General features: G+C 42.8%; 1 protein-coding gene across 7 annotated transcripts in view; it reads right to left on the reverse strand.

The window, feature by feature from the left end:
- The window catches only part of wu:fj29h11 (protein NO VEIN), a 70184-nt gene that overhangs the window by 29765 nt on the left and 20079 nt on the right, over positions 1-20340 (reverse strand). For 6 of the 7 annotated variants that reach the window (XM_041814940.1, XM_041814943.1, XM_041814942.1 and 3 more), the window contains 27 exons: positions 19980-20172; positions 19520-19896; positions 17499-17624; positions 17222-17419; positions 16835-16975; positions 15351-15605; positions 14868-15042; positions 14622-14788; positions 14185-14328; positions 13668-13846; positions 13211-13383; positions 12667-12891; positions 12294-12403; positions 11523-11735; positions 10822-10948; positions 10514-10739; positions 9837-9984; positions 9527-9704; positions 9238-9415; positions 8318-8444; positions 8115-8234; positions 7354-7504; positions 7165-7277; positions 6869-7019; positions 5770-6018; positions 5125-5337; positions 2591-2772 (listed from right to left, as the gene is read on the reverse strand). In XM_041814940.1, coding sequence (XP_041670874.1) covers positions 2591-2772; positions 5125-5337; positions 5770-6018; positions 6869-7019; positions 7165-7277; positions 7354-7504; positions 8115-8234; positions 8318-8444; positions 9238-9415; positions 9527-9704; positions 9837-9984; positions 10514-10739; positions 10822-10948; positions 11523-11735; positions 12294-12403; positions 12667-12891; positions 13211-13383; positions 13668-13846; positions 14185-14328; positions 14622-14788; positions 14868-15042; positions 15351-15605; positions 16835-16975; positions 17222-17419; positions 17499-17624; positions 19520-19896; positions 19980-20172 — 4839 coding nt within the window. The remainder of the gene's footprint in view (positions 1-2590; positions 2773-5124; positions 5338-5769; positions 6019-6868; positions 7020-7164; positions 7278-7353; positions 7505-8114; positions 8235-8317; positions 8445-9237; positions 9416-9526; positions 9705-9836; positions 9985-10513; positions 10740-10821; positions 10949-11522; positions 11736-12293; positions 12404-12666; positions 12892-13210; positions 13384-13667; positions 13847-14184; positions 14329-14621; positions 14789-14867; positions 15043-15350; positions 15606-16834; positions 16976-17221; positions 17420-17498; positions 17625-19519; positions 19897-19979; positions 20173-20340) is intronic. The other variant, XM_041814939.1, reaches the window with a different exon arrangement.

Here is a 20340-nt window from a genome sequence, read left to right on the forward strand (position 1 = left end):
TTAAATTTTGATGATTACAGCTAACTGGTCAGCCACTATCTCACAGCATTAGAATAATTAAAAAGGATTCATAATACAGTAACACCAATCTACTGAGTTTCTTTTCAATTAAATTGATCCTCAGTCCAATATTAGTATAAATACTTCAATTAAAAATAGACTAGTTATTTTATATTAATAACACCTCTGATTCACTTTTCCCTGAGCTCTGGTTCCACAAGGAAATGTCCCAAATCCTCATGTCAGGAAATCTACTATCAACATGTTTAATCCTTGACCCAAGTCAACCATCTACTCATGAGCATAAATCATTTGGTTTGGCTCAAAAACAGGATTAGAAAATGTAGAAAAGGTAAAGGTATATTTACCAGTGAAGTAACTACACTTCCCAGAATCAATTATTATTCCCTTTATTCATGCAGAGCAATAATTGGTTTAAAAAATGTGAGAGCCTTTGTTCAACATTTCATCTTTACAGGGTTTTTTAATACTGTTAGAAGGAAGGTGAAATGCACTGTGGTTTCTGTTACATTCTCTATAGTAGTGAGCTTAACCAATCAGAGAATGTGTGCAGTGACACTCAAGGATTGTGGGTAGTAGGGATGCAACGGTATTTGGTAAAATATTGAACCGTTCAGTCCGCTCTGCATGGGACAATACACCCTTGTGGACCGCGGATTTTTGGATTTGTACTTCATTTTGCACTGATGGTTTACAGGCCATTGTGTGTGTCTGTATGTGCGTCTGTCCTGGCAGGAGAAAAGCCCTCCCCACGAGTTAATGTCCAATCATTGTTGTTGCTCCACCCACACATGCTGTTTTGGAGCCGGGTTCACGCTGCCGCTCTCACGCTTAAGCGTAAAAAAAAAAAGAAAACGAGCCGAGGAGTTGAGACATTTGAATCATTGAATCATTCAAATCAGCGGTGTGGGTTGATTTCGGTTTTGCAGTCAAATACAACGACGAGGGAGTGAAAACTTTAGACATTGTAAGCATCCTGATAAAATGCTCCCTAAACACAAGACAGTGGAGCAACTTGCATCATGTCTCCTTCTCATCTCACCATCACACATCCATCAGCTGTTGGCTGTGCTAGCATCAGTCAGAAGCTTAACATGTTTAGCGCGACAGACTGTTGTATACTGCAGCGGTAAACTTAACTTAGCCAAACAAACTCTCTTTCAGCGCCATAGAGTCCACTGTTAGCTCCAAAAAAACGCAGATCTAGCCCCATTTAAACGGCCCTGCTATTTGTCTGACAGCACACAGAGCAGAGACACACACTCGCTCACCAACGCACACACATTTACGTGAATGCTCATCTGTGCGTCGCGTCCAACACTGTCAAAGCTCATATGAAAAAAAAGCACACAAAACAATCAAATAAACCATTTCTCTAAATTACAGCAAAAATGTTATTGTCAGAAAGATTTCTTTTGAGTGTTTTAAATATTGATGTCCTTAAAGAGTATGAGAAATAGTTTAATTTTACTGATGCAGCTCTTTACATCTCAGTCTATTGTAAACTGTGTTAAAGTAGCCTACTTTCAAAATAATCAAAATGTTTTTTATTGTTATTGTAATTGTGGCAATGAGTACATAGTGTAGTAAAATAAAGACGTGGTAGACTATTGGAATGAAAGGTTTGATTTGTAGAGCATTAAAATGTACAGTTTGAGTCAGAGTTAGACAAGATAAACAGTTTTTAAGCATTGATAGCCTATTCAATAAAGGAAGGGTTAGGTTAAAGGAGTTAGTTTAAACATTTCTGAATAGACCTAAATGCTTGGCGATTATGACTTATAGCTGAATAAAGGACATATTATCCACCAGTCTATTTTTTTGCCAAAATTGAAAAAAAAAAGTGTTATATTATTCAGTACACCAGTGATACTGGAATATGTTTACTGTAAAATGCAGTTTTTACTGACAAGCAAAAAGAGATACTTTCAGGAGAAAAAAAACTCCTCTTTACGCACAAAACACGTACCGAAACTGAACCGAAAATCCTGGCCAAAAAACCGAGGTACGGACTGTACCATGGGTTACTGTTGCACCCCTAATGGGTAGTGTAGTTTGTTTCCCCTGAGGTTGTGAATAAAACCCATTCTTCTTCTAACAAGGTTGAAGTAGTGATGTTTTCTTCAACGGGAGCTAAAGCCATGGTGCCACACTAAAGTAAATCATGACAAATATAATTTTAACTCCACGACCCACACTGTGGAGATCTATACCCTAGGAATGTCCTACCTTCCACTTGTTGCTCTGTAAGATAGGGTAGATGTGTTTCTAGTGGTGATACTACAGTGATGTCCTACCTTCCACTTGTTGCTCTGTAAGATAGGGTAGATGTGTTTCTAGTGGTGATACTACAGTGATGTCCTACCTTCCACTTGTTGCTTTGTAAGATAGGGTAGATGTGTTTCTAGTGGTGATACTACAGTGATGTCCTACCTTCCACTTGTTGCTCTGTAAGATAGGGTAGATGTGTTTCTAGTGGTGATACTACAGTGATGTCCTACCTTCCACTTGTTGCTTTGTAAGATAGGGTAGATGTGTTTCTAGTGGTGATACTATAGTGATGTCCTACCTTCCACTTGTTGCTCTGTAAGATAGGGTAGATGTGTTGCTGCAGCAGCTGCTGAGGCTCCAGGTCGTGCACACCGAGTCTTCTGAGCAGTTCTCTGACCTGTTGACTCTGCAGAGGATCCACACAGGTGAGCAGAGATGGATGAACCACGCTGACGTCTTTATACAGAGCAGACAGAGGACCTGAGAAGAGACAGATTCAAATGGTTTAATAAAATCATTGTAGCTAAGGGCATGTATTATTTAATTTCATAATGAAGACAAGCTCTTGTCTGTCCTTTCATCCTGCTGTTCACCTATTCCTGATGTTTATATCAGCTGTTTTATAAAATATGCTAAAAGTACTGCTGTAGGAGATAACTGTATTTTACTAAACCAGTTCCTGAGCCTTTCACTTCCTCTCCAACCTAAATCTTGCTGATGCCTTCATACCCCACTGTAACTTTAACTGTTCTCAAAACTGGCACTTAATGGCCACCGTATGTTCCGGGCTTAATCCTGCACTAAGCAAGTGTGGGTTTTTAACGATCATGGAATAAGTTATAAAATGCCTTCCTTGACATGATGCTGAATCCACAGCATATGTCTACTTCAAATGTTACACTTTTCCCATTAACTTTCAGCTCCTTTCTGATTGGTTCTTCTCTAGAAATGGCCATCTCCTCATCCAGACTGTACTGTTTTTTTCATCCGAATTTTTTACACGTTAAAAAATAAACATAAGCTAAATATTTGCGCTAAATATTTTTACACAGTGACTTTGCAACCCTTGTCTGTAATTATTTGTTTTCGACAGGCTTGATTTGTTGTTTTTTTCACATCAGTCATTTAAATGGATGATTAGTGATGCAGATCAATACCTGCTGCTTCCTTCTCCTCCCTCCCTCACAGTGACAACCCCCCCTTCCTCTTGTATGGAATTTGCTCTCGCTTCATTCCTCTTTCCTCTCCTTTAAACTGTGTAGAACTTCCTTTCCCTCTGTTTTGTTTCTGCAGGCTCCTTTTTTGTGTCCCACTTTTTCACAGTTATGACATTTATTATTGGCAAACCTGCCGTCTTTGGCCTGGTGGTTTTTTCTTGCATCGGTAGCATTTTCTAATGTCCAGCTGGGGCTTTGGTCGTGTGTCGCTGACTTTGTTCACTGACCCCGACGCTCTGTTCCATTTACCAGGCTCTGTCATGCCATGTAAATCAATAATGTCTCAGTTTGCCTCCTCCATTGCTTATGCAAACTTGAGTGCTTTTCCTCTCATAGCAGCCTCCGCTTTATCCTGTCGTCATTAATGCCACGGATCGAACAATCTCTCAACACCAATGTCAACGAATCAACGAAGTCACAGTCCTGCACCAGCTTTCTCAGTTCTGCCACATAATCGCCCGCACTTTGCCTGTACATCTGGTGCCCTCTGCTGTCACGGAGATGCAATACCATTCCACATTCACTTCTTAACATGGGGGAAGTCCCCAAATTATGTTTGGGAGTTTATTAAGAATTTGCACATATTCGTGATTTTTGTCATGGTGCAATTTTTGAACTGGTAGACCCAAGAAGTCCTCTGAGAGGTATCGAGGAAAACTGGAATAACTGAGTGGTGTACAAACCGACACAGACAGACAGACAGACAGACAGACAGACAGACAGACAGACAGACAGATTATAGTACAATTATACTTCGGATAATTCTGTTAAGATAATTAGGAAAACATTATAGCTGAACATGACTTTCTTTACAAATAAAACCATGTGAAGATAGTCGAGTTATGATTATTTTTAAATTAGTAGGGTTATTTATGAACATTACATTTTTGTTCAGGTTGTAGATATTGTAAACCTTTGCATCTCAAAGCTGGCATCTAAATAAAGGTAAACTTCAGAAATATGCCATAGACCATCTCTGACCTACTTTATTCTCTCTGAGCCGTGTGTCAGCGTCTCCTCGCTGATCTCTGTGCTGCTCAATATTTCATCAGAACTCAGAGTTAAAGCTGTCACTCTGAAACGTTAACACAGCGCTTTATCTTTAACTCAAACTTCAAACTTAGACCCACTGACCTAAAAACACAGCTGAGAACAGACCTAAATCCTCCTGAGACAGTCAGCTTTCACATCAGTAACCCTATTTCACATCTCTGGAATAAGTGTGGCATTCATTAACTGATGTTCTACAGACTCTTAATAGTTATAGTTTTAGTAAGAATAAAAGCTCTGGACAAAGAAGGCAGATCTCAAAATTATAAAGACCTGGAAAGGAAAAAAAAGAAAAAGCTAAACGTGTAGCTTAAAATGCTCAATTACACGGAGGATAGATTCTTTGCAGATGACGGCGTGAATAAAGAACCTATAGATAAAAAGGCAGATGCCTTTCATGTGAACAAGGTGAGGATTTCAGCAGTGAATGTGTTAAAAGAGGATTCAGTCTCTTCTTCTTAAGCCTCTGTACTTTAAAAATAAAAATACTGTGGTTCTACCTTCTGTTCCTGTGGGACACTAAACTAAAGCTGATAGGTAGCCGTTAACCTCGAGGTGAGCTCACCTGAGTCAGCCTGAGCATTCTTCTTCTTGGTTTTGGTTTCCTCCATCGGGAAGAACACTCCCTCTCCATTCAGGGCCACCACTCGTCCATCAGCAAGGGGGATTATGGGTAAATCTCTCAGGGTCTGAAGGATGGACTCTGCTTCTCCGTAGCCGTGCTCCAAAGCACGGAAGTTACAGACCAGGAGGCTAGCGAGCTGATGCAGACCGCCCTCTACATGACCAGAGAGAGGGGAGAACTTAGTGAACTAGAAAAGCACTCAGAGAGCGCAGACGGTGATCCAGATCACTCCCAAAATCTAATCAGTTCTTCCTTATGCCATTTCTGACATTTCCTGAAAATTTCATGAAAATCCATCCATGACGTTTTGAGTAATGTTGCTAACAAACGAACAAAGAAACGAACAAACCCACCCAATCACATAACCTTCTTGGCGGAGTCAATCAGTCTGTTGTGACACATTTAAACAAAATCATAGAGAATATTTAACTAAATTCATGTACAGTGATCAGTTAGTTTAAATTAAACAGATAAAGCAGAAAATTGCTTTACTAATTCTGATGATCAGTTAAATCCTCTTCATATGTCTTTATTTTACCATATCCAGTGTCTCATAACAGACAGAATTTTAAATTCTTCTCTTACCTGAATGGATGCCCTCCACTCTCATCAGCTCCTTGGCCATGGCAGTGGTTACTGTGGTAACATCAGACCCCCGCAGGTATCTGACTCCCAGGTGAGTGAGCAGGGAGGTGGGCGCAGCCCGGCTCAGCTCAGGATGAAGGTAGGACAGAGACAGATGACGCTCCAGTTCCTCTCCTCCAATCACGTCACGGATCACAGCGTCCTGGCAGACGGCCACCTGAGACGGCAGCTTGTACACCACCTGACCGTCTGACAGGGGGAGAAGGTAAGAGGTTAATGTTCAACCTTAAAAACTAGACATGGTTTCATCAGATACCAACTACGTGCAGATAAAGGTATGAGGAAGGTTTCTGACAGACAAATTCATCAGATTAAGAGAGCAGCTGCTAAAATGTCATTACAAAGCAGCAAACAGGTATTTGAAGCTGCTGGTGCCTCTGGAGTCCCACCAACCTCAAGGTGTAGGATCCTCCAGAGGCTTGCAGCCATGCATAAACCTACTATTGGGCCACCACATTCCTGCGCTTGTGCTCCTTCATTTGCATCTGTGCTGTGCCTAGGCCCACCTCATCCTTCCGTGCCGGGCCATGAAGCGTGCCGCGCTCAAGCACGGAAAGACTGCCCTCACACTGGTCACATGTACTGGACTTTAGGCTCAAACAGGCCCAGGAACGGTACGGATGGCCTAGTGCACCCTTAGATTAACTCTTAAGAATTACATCAATTTTTAAGGCAAGGATGGAATGTTTAATCAATGTTTAAAGGGTGACATCATTTCTAAAGGCAGAGGATGGTATGTTGGTGAAACTGGGAAATACTGGGAGCTTTTTCCCATTTTATTTACTACATCGTAGGCCATAGTTGGCAATGTTTGGAAAACATTGGGTGGAACTGATGGGGAGTGAGGATTTCCCTCACTCATTGTTTTTTGTGTGATGGGACAGTCTTTAATGTGTGACAGTTGCCAAATTTAGCTCATTAACTCACCAATGGATGTTTTAAAATTTCAGTTCAGATCTAATAAATCATTTAGTGTGCTCCAAACACTTCATTTAATGTTGGTTTAAAGGATACTAAAGAAGATAGTTAAGAGTAATACCAGAGCTGAGAGTGGGAAGGAAGGCTTTTCCCTTCAGCAGCTGTATAATCTGCCCAGCAACAGGTTTGAAGAAGTCCAAGACCTCGTCAGGGAGGGGGATGAACTGCAAGAACTGGCAGAGACCTTTCAGGCCCCTGAACTCAGGATGATCCTGAAACCAGGAGAACAAAATGATGCATGCTGTGATAAGAAAGTGATGCAATGGAGGAAAAGAAGCTCCTGTAAAGACAGTTAAAACAGGTAGTAAAAAGGTCAAAAAGTTGATTTTATTACAAATGTAAGTATACTGATCTTACGGTAAAGACGTCCATGGCCTGCAGGAAGAGCTGTGGGATCTCAGAGCGGAGCCACTGGTTCCAGGAGCTGTCTCTGTCCACGTCTTCACGGGACGACGGGATGTCGAAGTCACCTGGAGGAGACGTGTTGGTTGTTACAGTGTCTGACTGAGACTAAATGCTCTGTGGTCATCAAAGCTCCATCCTCACCTTGGATGATGAAGCGGAAACCGAAGCTGCGGAGCGGCAGGTAAGCGAATACTGGTTGTTTCTGCGGCTGGAAAATGATGTCACTTCCTGTGGAGTTGCTACGGAGCTCAAAGGCGAGGGCGAGCTCAGTGGATTCAATGTCCTCTTTGATCTGAAACAGATAGATGTGAGGAGAGGAGAGGAGCCATCAAAAATAGTAAGACATTTTCCTTAAACACACCTTGTGATTTATACAAACTCAGACGATGTTTCTGATAGAATAGATGTGGGTATCATTCACATTTATTATAAGCAATCTCTGTGGGATAGAAAAGAGAAAGAAAATAATTCAAATCTTCCTTTAGGACATTCCTAGCAGCGTGTAGAACTCCCCTGTCCTCATCCGTGTGAAAGAAGTGAAAGAAAGGGATAAAATCATCATGTCATGCAGCTAGGTACTGCTTGGCCGTACTTATTTTCATGCTGTTAGGGACACTGTATTACTGCAACAGAAAATAATGTAATCATGCTGATTATGTGGCTGATGCTGACTTGTATTGAATGCATGTGAAGCTTGGTTAAAATGCTGTTGGCTTTCTGATGCCTTGTATTTATTAGATCATAAAGAAAACCGTGAAGGTGCATTATCCTTTAAACGAAAAAAATCTGATTTCTCTAAACATTCAGATTTGGTATTTTCTGTTTTTTCCTGCTGTGTCTGAACGCTGTGAGTCTGAGGAAACAGAATCATTCATGAGTTTTAACCTGACCATGTGATTTACCTTCTTAGGCTGCACCGTACTTTTGACCACCAGCCAGCGCTGCACGCCCTCGGTGTGCTGCACCTCCAGCACGCTGTCACTTAGATCTTTTCGAGTCATCTTCACTAGACGCTTCTCGCTCTGTGGGCGGAGCATAAAGACAGGCTCCATGATGTACTGTTTGACCTTTAATAACCCAAAGAGAGGAAAGGTGTGCACCCTACCCGGTTGTAGATGGTGATGGAGCGTAGGCGGTGCAGGAAGAGCAGCAGGGAGGGATGGACGTCATGGAAGAGGTTTCTGGTCTGATGGTTGTCGGGGCGTAGGGGGAGGCAGATCTTTGTGGTCCAGCTGATGAGGACAAAAATAAACATCAGTTTTTAGAAAATAGTAAACTTGTCAATATTCAGGTTTCTCCTCCTGCAGAGATCATCAAGGGAGGGAGAAATGACTAAGTGTGAGACTGTTTCAAAGGAAACTGCAGGTTTTTTCTCACAGTCCATTCACTCATATGGTGAGAGTCAGGTTTTAGCCACCACTGATCTGTATAGTGTGAGCAAATACATTTTGTGCAATGCTCACGCGCTGTAAGTGATTCAGTCACAGCTGACGTTCCACCACCTGTCATAGAGTCGGCTCGAAATCGCAGAGTATGCCCGGCTTTAGAGAGGTTCCACCAAACCTCAACACAGCAAGGATGATGCACTGAACACTGAGCACTTCCTGGTTCAAAGGTCAGCTTTCAGTCTTTGTAAATCAGCTGACTTTGGGTGGAATGATTGTTAAAAATCAAATATGTGAGAGACAGAGGGGAAGAATCTGGTGGATGAGACAAATGTGAGTTATATATTTTAACTTTAACTAAAAACACTACTTTAAAACTTTCACACAATCAGTTACCAAAAAATATTTTCAACTCGTTCAGTTTTAGAGTGTAGAGAACTTGTAAAATCGATGCAAGTAAAAAGTGTCAGCTGATTTCTACTTGGTGCTGTAGATGGCACTCTTTTTGGATAAGGAAAGTGGTGAATAATGTTAGAGATGACATGACCAACACGCTCCAGCTGAGAAGCGGTTTTCCTCCTAATGTATGAACCGTTTAAACCCAGATGTGTAGAGGTCCCCTCTTTGTCGGTGGTCTCACCTTTGCAGGTTCAGCTCCTTCAGCTGAGCGTCCAGCATCCTCTCATCATCGGCCCAGTGGGGAAGGATGTATCCCATGGGGCCACAGGTCTTATCGAAGCGAAGGTGGAAGCCGTTGGAGTGAATCTCAGGACAGTCGGTGACTTTGAACACAGACTTGAAGCCGATTCCTTTCTGACCTGAGGAGAAGAGCGGCCAGTTTTAAAACATGACCACGACTCTGATCAACTGAACTACAGACTGGTCTGGATGATCTCTCTCTGTTCACATGTCAGATATCACAGACTCACCAATGTAGCCGTATTTGTGTTTGCCCTTGGTGCTGCGGCCCACGTCACAGATGGCTCGGATGTTTTTCTCCTGGAAGCCTGTCTCGTTGTTCAGGACGGTAATGCAGTCTCTCTCCACCACGAAGGCCAGAGCAGGAACCACACTGTCCTCTGACAAGTAACTGTTGTCATCGGCATTCTGGGAAATAACAATAAAGAGGCGTGAGCAGTTAAACGGTGGAGCAGCCTGCCTCCATCAAATCTTAATTATCAAATCTTAAAAGCCATGATTTTAAGTGATAAACTTGAGCAGAGCACATTTAGAGCAGACCTGAATGAGCTCCAGGACGAAGTGCGTGTCTTTGCTGTAAAGTTCGGTGGAGAGGCGATCCAAGCTCCGGCCCAGACGTTCCTGACTAACCTGCATCAGCTTCTGACCTTCAGCGTTAAGCTCCACGCCGATCCCAAACTCGCTCTTTCTGTTGGAGAAGTACGAAGGAGGACGTTTAAAGTGAGCCGTTATTTACTGACAGTCTCATCTCAGGGAGAACGGACGGTCTTTTGGTTCCTAAACAGCGCTTATCTGGTACCAGGTTTGTTTTTTATAACTTTAAATGAAAATACAGGTCTTTGAGATGGAAGACAGCTCCCATCATTCACAAAAGAAGCATGTTTATGACAACATAAGGGAGAAAAGCTGTTACAGAGGCACGGCTATCCTCGTAGCTCAGAACAGAACATGTCTTGGATGTCCATGTCAAATCCTGGGTACCGGACTACGCTGCACAAAACCACCGATAGAGAACCCTAGAGAACACACGTGATGTTCTCAAACACACCACCTGTAGAGAACCCTAGAGATTAAACCTGATGTTCTCAAACACACCACCTGTAGAGAACCCTAGAGAATGAACCTGATGTTCTCAAACACACCACCTGTAGAGGACCCTAGAGAACACACCTGATGTTCTCAAACAAACACCCCATAGAGAACCCTAGAAAACACACCTGATGTCCTCGATGATGGCTCTGTGGATGTCGATCGCCGTCTCTGATTGGTCATCCTCTGATTCGCTTTCCTCAGAATCAGACGTGCCTGAGTCGTCTTCTTTCTGGCGTCCATCAGCATCGCTGCTGACCGCTGACGTTTCTCCGTTAGGCACAGAGGTCAGCTCATACAGCTCCTCTTCATCCTCGTCTTCCTCCTCTTCATCATGCTCGATGCCATTCAGTACTAGAAAACATTCAGGAACAGAACTAAGACCCTTGAACCATTTAGAGACTGAAGAGAGGTTGGAATGAATTTGTATCTTTACCTGGTTGATGATTCTGGTCGAGACCGGAGGAGACAGAGCTGGTGTCCATCACATTTTCGTCCATGAACTCATCTTCACTCGTGTTCAGAGCAGACAGACTGCTGCTCTCAGAATCCATCAGATTAGACTGGAGTAAAAAATATATTTACAGAAGGATTATGTGTAATGAAATCTGAGCTAAAACTAAATATTCATAATCATTTTATGACTTGTTTAGCTCATTACATACAGTATATGAAGCATTTTGGCTGAGCACTGAATAAAGCTGCTTCATTCTTTTATCTGCTTGCCAGGATGTTCTGAGGTCATGTGACCATGACATCACTCACTAGAGTGAATGGTGGAAATATTGGTGCTGGCATTAGGCCATGGTTATGGTGCATTTTAATTGATAACGCCACAAAAAGTGTATTTGGGAGCAAACTCAAAGGACTGAAAGAGGTGTTTCTCCATACAGAGGTCGTGATCTTAAAGCAGACTCAAACCTTCATGTTTAGAGGAGTACATCACCAGTTTATCTCAATAACATGAGGCAGTCTTAAGGTTTTAAGCTTTTTACTGAAAAATAAACTTTTTAACACAAGAACAAAGATGTACCTAAATGTTTTAAAATATCAAAACGAACACCTGGATTACCTTTAAACTAGGAACATAACCATGGACATCTGTGTTTTAAAAATACCTCCTGCTTAAATTCTGACCTTGGCATGTTCCTCAGCAGCTGTGTGCATGTCCCCGTGGTTCTGTGGTGCGTTCAGTTTCTTCTGGAAATCTTTCATCCACTCGGTGACGCCCAGCAGGATCCCCAGACGGTGCAGACAGTTCAGGTGTCTAGGGTCAGACTGGGCCACAGTGATCAGGACCAGTTTAGACTTGGTCTGACCCAGGACACCAGAGAAGGGCTCCAAGAACACCTGGACAGATAAATAGATAGAGATAGATTCTTCATTCATCCAGAGGGAAAACACCTGAAGGCTGTATACATGAGAGAAGGTTCACAACAAATGAGCAGGAGGCGTCATCTTTGATTAATGCAAAATGCACAAATTATTTTATAACAACAGTCAGAAATGACAGGCACATGTGATTTCTCTGTACACTGGTGCTGGTTTAATAAACTGCTTATGAAATGATGGATTTTACGTTTTAGCAGGTTTGCTGAGCTGAACAGTTCAGACAGGTAAGCTCTGTACAGGATGGAAATGCTGTTAGTTCCAATGAGAACATGCGAAGAATACAAATCTGATAAATTGGCTCCCTGTCAAAAGTAACAATATGGATTTTTAAGAATTTTTATGGCCAAGTCTGATTTAAGACTTTCAAAGACTTTTCAAGGATCTTGAGGAACCCTGGTCTAAAATGACCAAAATACAGAAAGCTAAAGAGAAGCCCTCCAAACATTTATTTCTATTCTGAAGTCTAAGCTCTCAGGTTACGTGACTGATCTCAGAGAGCTGTGTGGTGTGACCCACCTTGTTGAGGAGAGCCTGGCTGATTCTAGAGGGGATTCTAATGAAACACTCCAGGAGGAATTTAGCCACTCTTCTGTAGCACAATATGTCCTCTTCATCCTGAGACATCTCTGAGAAATAAACCTTTATGTCAGGATCAAAACACTTCAAGAATTTTAACTATTAAACACTTAAACTCCAACATTCATAGCACTCCTTAAATGTAAGCCCAAAAGTCATGAAGGGTTTCCATGGTCTCCAGCTTTGTCCAAGCATTACTAATGTTTTTGTCCATCTGGATGTTAAAAACCACCAAATATTTGCTCTTCATTGTTTGATTTCTCGCTGGAATGGTATCAAATATTAATATTCTAGTATAACAGAGCATCTCTACCTTCTCGAGCCACGGCTATATCCAGCGACCTCTGCATGTGATTGGCCAGGAGGGCAGTGGGAGCGTTGGCAATTCCATCAGCAATCACCATGGAAACCAGATGTCCGGCCGTACCGACCGGGTCGAGGTTCATCACAGCAGCTGAGAAGTGCTTGTCTCCAGTGTGGGAGGTAATCCTAAGCAGCAGACCGGGCGTGACCTCCAGCGCCAACAGCCCACTGTTACCTGGTTTAAGATATTTTAATATGACAGTTTTATCTTTAATATAAGGAGGAAAATACCACCATCATCTCTGTTAAATAAACAGGATATAGCCTACTGTTAACTGGTTTAAGATATTTAAGTATGGCTGTTTAATCGTCAATATAAGGAGGAAAATACCACCATCTCCTCTGTCAAATACACAGGATACAGCCCACTGTTACCTGGTTAAAGATATTTAAATATGGCTGTTTTATCTTAAATATAATGAGGAAAAATCAGGATCGTCTTATACTGTAATGCTGAGCAGAGTTCTGGCGGTCTTAACGAGTCTAATTCGTACCTGCGTTTCTCTCAATGAAATCTTTGAGCGGGCCGTGATGAGGTTTGAATACCAGCTCCCACTGACTCCACTGGTTTAAATCCTCCAGAAGGGGGCAGCAGTGCAGACAGGAGAGGGCCTGATCCTTGGACACTTCCCCCAGACGTCCCACCGCCTCACCCCCCATTTCAACACTGTATGGAGGAGAGAGAGAGAATAATGTTTAAATAACTGCAGAAATAATCCAGTATCTCAATATATCAGTATCTCTATGTAAAGTCATTCACCAACCTTTTGATCTCTTGATAAATTAAAACATTTTTAACTTTAAAGGTTTAAACCAAGATGAAGACAAGTTGCTGAGAATAAGGCCGGATGATTATCATAACAACAAAGATGCTTAAATTGATCAACTGCAAATCAAGCAAATGTTTTTCTGATAAAATGGACTCACTGAATTAAAAAACACCCTTCTGACCTCTGTTTGCCCTGTCTGGCGAATAGAGCAGACTCATAGTGGACCAGGCTCTGTCCTCCTCCACCCAGAGATCTCTGTCTTTGGACCAGACCAGCTAACATGTGCAGGGTCCCAAAGCCCAGATCCCGACTGTCCCGGACCTTGAAGTGGGTCCTCAGAGCTGACTCGATGTGGGACAGCTGGAGGAAGATAGATGATAAAGTCACTCCATCAGCATGTTTTATATTTATCTAAAGTCCAGGTCAAACCAAAGATTCATCAGGAGGCAAGGAAAAAATTTAAACCCCATCTTTAACTCTGAACATGTTGCAATACAGTACAGTGTAATAAAACAGGACAGAAGTCACAGGATACCTTACCATACAATTCTATGGTACAATGCTACAATGATATAAAGATGATATATGATTCAAAGCAGCCTTTACTGTGGTTCTAATGCGACAGCACGGGCTGGCACAGGAGGAGGTATTGGAGTTTATATAAAAACAAAGGCAGAAGTTTAAAAGTTAGAAATCACCTCCTCTGGATCAGTGGATGAAATGTCTCCACACTGGTTGATGAACTCAAACACGTCTTGTCTGGACGGTCTGAAGCCGCTGCCGGACAGCTCCATGCTGCAGCTGCTGAGGATGAGAGAGGAGCCCAGACAGTCCTGCAGCAGCTTCACCAACACAGACAGGCAGAAAAAAATCAGTGTTCTTCTCTTCACTGTGGAGGGAGACTGATGCTGAACAGTAACACTGTGTCCTAACAGCATCAGACACTGCTTCAAGCACTGCTGATCTTTTCTGTCCACGCTTCATTCATTAAATATTTCCTTCTCTGCTCTGTAAATCTGGGATGTTTCATCCGTCAACCTCCCTTTAAGACACTTTTTCCCTTCGGGGTAAACAGACTGTGCTTATGCATCAGACTGACGTCTATTCTAAGTTTTGTGAATAAAAACCCTCATACCTGGAGGTTTTTGACCAGGAACTCCAGGAAGTTTCCGTGCTTTAAGGAGACAAAGTCTTTGACCTGGAAGTGTTTGGTCAGTTTCTTCTCCAGAGCAGCAATGTGAGCGAGTGTGACAGCCGAGTTCTGAGATGACAGGCTGTCTTTCAGGAACTGCTTCACTTTACCTGTGAGAAAGAAGGAAATGTCACCTCTGTGGATCAGACTCACCATTAGCCAACTCCATCAGACATCCTGCAGTCCTACCTTCACTGGGGAGGGACACCTGGGGGCCGTCCTCTGCTTTACTCTGCTCTGAGGTTTTCTTCTCCTTGGGCACCAGGTCCTGAGGAACCGCCAGAGATCCTCCACAGATGGCGAGCTGGAACAGAGCCTTCGCCAGCGGGTTACCTGACACCTGCAGCAGGAAACTCTGAACGTGCTGGAGAGAAAATTTACCAAAGGCACACAAGAGTTAAGCTGTTTTACTCGGGTTTTCACCAAGATAAGGCTGAGCAAAGTCTGCATATAATAAATCTGTCATGTCTAGCGCTGATGATGATGTTGGAGTCTGAGAAATCGGTGGTTATTACCATCCAACCCCTTTAGCTAACCACATTCACACTGTGCAGAGATGAGGACAAACTCTTCAGGAAAAGGAGCCCCATAGATCTACCATCATTCTTACTGTGAATGGACCAGAGTCTTTATACTCACTGATAGTAAATACTGACGAGTCTGACCACCCACCTTCGTCATCCTAGGATTGAACACCCCCTCAGCGTTGGAGTAGATGGCCAGCACCACCTCTGCTGCTGTCATGGAGGCGTACTTTCTCCTGAGTTCGGAGTTTCCTGTGGAGGAAGCGGCTCCCTGCAGAGGATCCAACACGCTCCTCTTCACCTTCCTCAGACGATCCTCCGTCTCCTCCATCAGCTCTTTCTGGATCACATCCCGGGCCTGCTCCAGGGTCTGGTGTTCGGCTCGACTCACTTTTATTAAGGTCTGAGGAGGAATCAGACAAACAAGATTAGGTTTATAATAAGGCTGGTTTATCAGCTGTGTTTACATGGTTTGGTTTAGTTTGGTTTGATGCAGAACTAGTTATGTATTTTTTTAAAGACGTATTTCGGGCTTTTTATGCTCTTATTGATAGAGAAGGACAGTGGACAAATTTGGAAACAAGGATAAGAGTGTGGGGAAGAGACATGAGGTAAAGGGCCACAGGCTGGATTCGTACCGGGGCCGCCTGCATACATAGGGCGCGCCTTAAACCCCTAGGCCTGCGCCCCGGTACCAGTTGTTTTAAATGTCCGTTAAGGTACCAACATAACTTCTCTGTACAGTCAGACTTCTTCTGGGGTACAGTGTACCTGTCCAACCGGAGCTAGACTCACTGCAGCCCTCTGATTGGGTAAAAGAATCTTTACTTCCCCACTGACAGTCGTAAAAGTGGACAAACACCAACACTCCATACTTTATACTGAGATTAATATCATAAACATGCTTTTAAAGGACACGCTGATGGACTAATTAGACAGTAAATCCAGTGAGGTTACTGGTTAGACTGAAATGAAACCTAAGCTGAAGATTACTAGCAGTAAGCTAAGCCAGTCAATGAGAGCGGGGTCTATGAATGACGGGGGCTGGCTCCCCTTTCAGGGACAGTTTTCCTTTTATTGCCATTTTTGTAGGTGTTTAATACCTTGGTTTGTAACTGGTGGGTCTGGATCCAAAAGTGGATCACAGAGCTATTTACAGTGGGTTGTAGATGTGTCAGGAAAAAAAGTTGAGGACGTGGTTTTATTTTGAAGGATATATCTATATCTCGGTGATTCATCACGTCTGTTGTTCCTTTTCAAGTCCAAACTGCCCTACTTTTCATTAGAAACACTTGGATATGACTGAAAAATGTCAGAAATTCAAGTGGTGATTGGTGGACAGGGAGGTGGTGGTGGGTCCTGACTCTAGCCCAGTTGAATATCAAGTTTTTTGTTTTTTTCAGGGCTTTTTTTTTTTATTATAGCTCCACAGCAGTGATAGCCAGAAGTGAGCTCTGGATTGAAGATGAATTCATTTGATTTTGGAGGTTTTCGGGTGTAAGGTAAAGGAGGTTGGGCCTCATGTTCCTTCCTTGCTTGCGAATGTGATATCTTCTGAACTCTTTGAAGGGTTAAGTCTTTCCTCCTTTAGTAACAGGGCAGAAGATTAAAATCATCCACGCTGTGTCTTACCGCTATAGGTAGTCCGATGCTGTGAATCCTGATCCCCAGCTCGTATGGAGAGTCACAGTTGTAGTGATCAGCCAGGTACTTCATGAACTCAGCCAGGTCCACCTTAGGTTTGCTCACCTGACGCCGAAAAACACGAAGTTGCTGAAAAACAGAGACAGAGATGATTAATGTATTTTTATGTAGAAAACCAGCTCTTTAGAGGGCACAAACTGTTGAATATTTGATTGGTTTAACTACCAGAATTCTGCAAAAATATACCTTTGGATATTTTAATTAAAGCAGACATCTAAATGTAAAAATCTGACATATTGCACCTTTAAATGTTTTAAATAGAAGACATATGAAGCAGCTTGTTTAGCAGTAGTCATCTAACCATGCTTATCTTACCTTTAGGATGTCGATCGTCTGTATCTGGCGGATGTCGTCGTCTTTAGTGTTGCTGTCGATCTTGAACATGCGGTGGACGAGTGGCAGTTTGCAGAGCGGCCCCAGGTTCAGCTCCTCGTAGTGCTTCTTGTCCTTCAGGCCAGCGAGCGACTGTCCGAGCTCGTAGAGCGTGCAGATGGACGTCACGGTCTCGGTGCACTGTTTCAGAGAGAGAGGACTTTAACAGAAGAAAAACCAGATTTATTTCAACAGGTATCTTCAGAAACATTTAACCCACCTCTATGAACATGTTGATCTCTCTCATGATGTACTGGAGGTCTCTGAGAGCCGGAATATTCCATGGGTTGATTCTACCTGCATCTAAAGAGGGAATCTGCAGCAGCTGGCACACTCTCGATATCGCCTGGGATTATTAGGAGAGATAATCAGGATTCAGACATTTAAACTAGAATCTACTCTGACAACATTTACATCTAATTGTTAATAGACAATTATAAGTGTTATTGTAGGCAGGGATGCAGTGATACCCATACCTAGCCTTAGTGTCTGCTCTCAGATAAGGACATGTCCTGGACATCTTTTAAAGGTGGAAGGTTAGCACACAGGGTTTGTTCTCTGAAATAATCATCATTCTTCTATAAACATTTTCTTTAAGCCGTGCTGATTGGTCAAACTCTTCATGATATTTTCTCTTCATCTGTGTTTGACTCCTACGTTCCTGTGTAGAGGACTCTCTTCTCTGTAATAACCCAGGATCAGACTTTAGAACCCTAATTCTGTATGTGGACGCTCTCCAAGATGCCGTGCCGACCAGCTGAGTGGAGTTTTACCTACACTCATTCAGATGTGATCATTGTTAGCTTCCTTCAGCATAGGAAAACTTCAACTATAATTTTTTTTCAGACATTTTAATGTAGGAGATGTTTTGACCTTGACATGTTGTGACGGTCATCTGCAGTCTTTCTCAGAAGCGTCAGCTGACCACTGTGATGTGTGTGGAGTGTGATTGGATGGACGTTCTATCACATTGCTACGGGCCAATAAGAGCAACAAAATACGTGACGTAGCAGTGATCGAGCTGCACTTGCGCAGCTAATGAGGAATAATGCGAAACATGGCGACTACAGACATGTAAGTACTCGACTTTTGTCGTTTTTGAAAAGAAAACAACTCAATGCTGCTCTTTGTTCTTCTTTTAACAAAGAAATGTTGTCAAGTTCTGATAAAACTGGCACTTTAGCAGCATCCACTCTCTTCCTCCATAACTGCACCAGCTCCTGCTGCTGCTTGTTAACGTCACGACTCTGCTGCGCCTGAAAGTGCTGCCCCTCTTCACTGATTGGTCCTGTCACTTTCTAATCGAATGCTTCAGATGGGTGCTTAAAAGACGGATTCGCCAGTGAAAAACAAGGAAACGGGCGTGTCCATCTGCTTTGCAAGGTTATAACAAACACACACAAGGAGAAACGAGTGGCTCAGAAATATAAGAAGACTTATTTTAAACCGTTTAATTCACTGATTAATGTTGTGCTACACTGGATTGTCCAGATGGATGGAGTTCTGGATGGTTGGTGGATGGCCACTAGGGGTGTAACAGTACAGAAAAATTTAGGTTCTGTACCTACCTCGGTTTTGAAGTCACGGTTCAGTACATTTTCGGTACTGTACTTCCCCATCATGACCACATCCTGTTAAGTTAACTTTAACGCCCTCAGACCACCCCTCTATAGCGCCCTCTCGAAGAGCAAACTGTTATTCTAAGTCTTTTATACCTCCTGCCATGAGGCTGTTAAACCTGGATAGTAGTCTCATGGACTGATAGCTTTTTATTATTGTGTTTTCCTTTGTTGTACATGGCAGTTTGAACTGTTCTAATGCTGGTGGTTCTTTCATACTTCTATGAATGCAGACTTATAATGTCATCTACAAGGTACCTTAGTCTAATTTATTTATTCATCTGCTGCTGTTCTTAAATGTGCATTCTAATCTCTGTTGAGGCTGGGTCTGTAATAACTAAAGCGGCCACATGAGGGGGCCAACACGCCAATGAGCATCTGTGTCTTTGTACTGATTGTTTAATGTGACTGTGAAAACTGAATTATTCATTGGGATAAATTAAGTGGTCTGAATTACATTAAAATGTTACATTTCCTAAACTCTAACGTGGATCTTTTGGTTCTGTCAATGTTTTAAAAAAGAAATCAGTTTGGGCTTACATAAAATAAAGGCTCTGACTTTATATTAATTAGTAAAAAAGCTGATGATCATCCATGAGAAATCAGAAGTCTGCATCCTCACCTTCTCTCTGGTCACCAGCTCTCCCTCTGCTGCAATTTCTCTCATCACTTCCTCCATCAGGATGTTGACCGACTCCTGATCCATCACTTTCTTCCTCTTCCATCCCGTGAGCTCTTCATCGTTCTCCAACGTTTCCACCGCCCTCATGTTTCCTCCATGGATCTCCCTCAGCTGGGCGTGATACGCCTCCTTAAAGACAGGGGCAGCACTGGCACTGCCCTCTCTCGGAGACGCCTCTCTCCCTCTACTCTTCTTCTCTCTGGTCGCTTCAGTGCCGAGCGCTGGGAAGTCAGAGGACGACAGTGGGCTGGAGGCATCTTTACTGAGCACAGGAAAGTCAGAGGAGGATGATGGGAGGCTGGAGGCGGCTGGAGCTGCTGTAGAGAGAATCACACATTTGTTTAGACAGTTGATGACCTTTTTCGAACATATGAAGCTGAATGTTGTCGTGGTTGTCTACCTGCAGGTGTGTTCCATACACCTTTGCTCTGACCAGGTGCTGGTTTCAAGGGTGGAGTCTTAGGACAGGACGCTTCCCAGGAGTCATACATTGACATATATTGATTAATAGGGAGAAGTTCCCCAAACATCTGTAGGTAAGCCGCCTTCAGCTGATCCATGGATGGGGCCAACAGCTTATAACTCCTCATAACCTGGAATACATTGGCAACATTTCAGTTTACCTTAACAATACTTTAGTTTACATTAGCTACACTATAGTTCAACTTAGCAACACTTTAGTTTACCTTAGCAATGCTTTAGTTTACCTTAGCAACACTTTAGTTTAACTTAGCAACACTTCAGTTTAATGGGCAGTTATA

This window comes from Cheilinus undulatus, linkage group 20 (genome assembly GCF_018320785.1).
Source record: "Cheilinus undulatus linkage group 20, ASM1832078v1, whole genome shotgun sequence".
NCBI classification, from domain to species: Eukaryota; Metazoa; Chordata; class Actinopteri; order Labriformes; family Labridae; genus Cheilinus; species Cheilinus undulatus.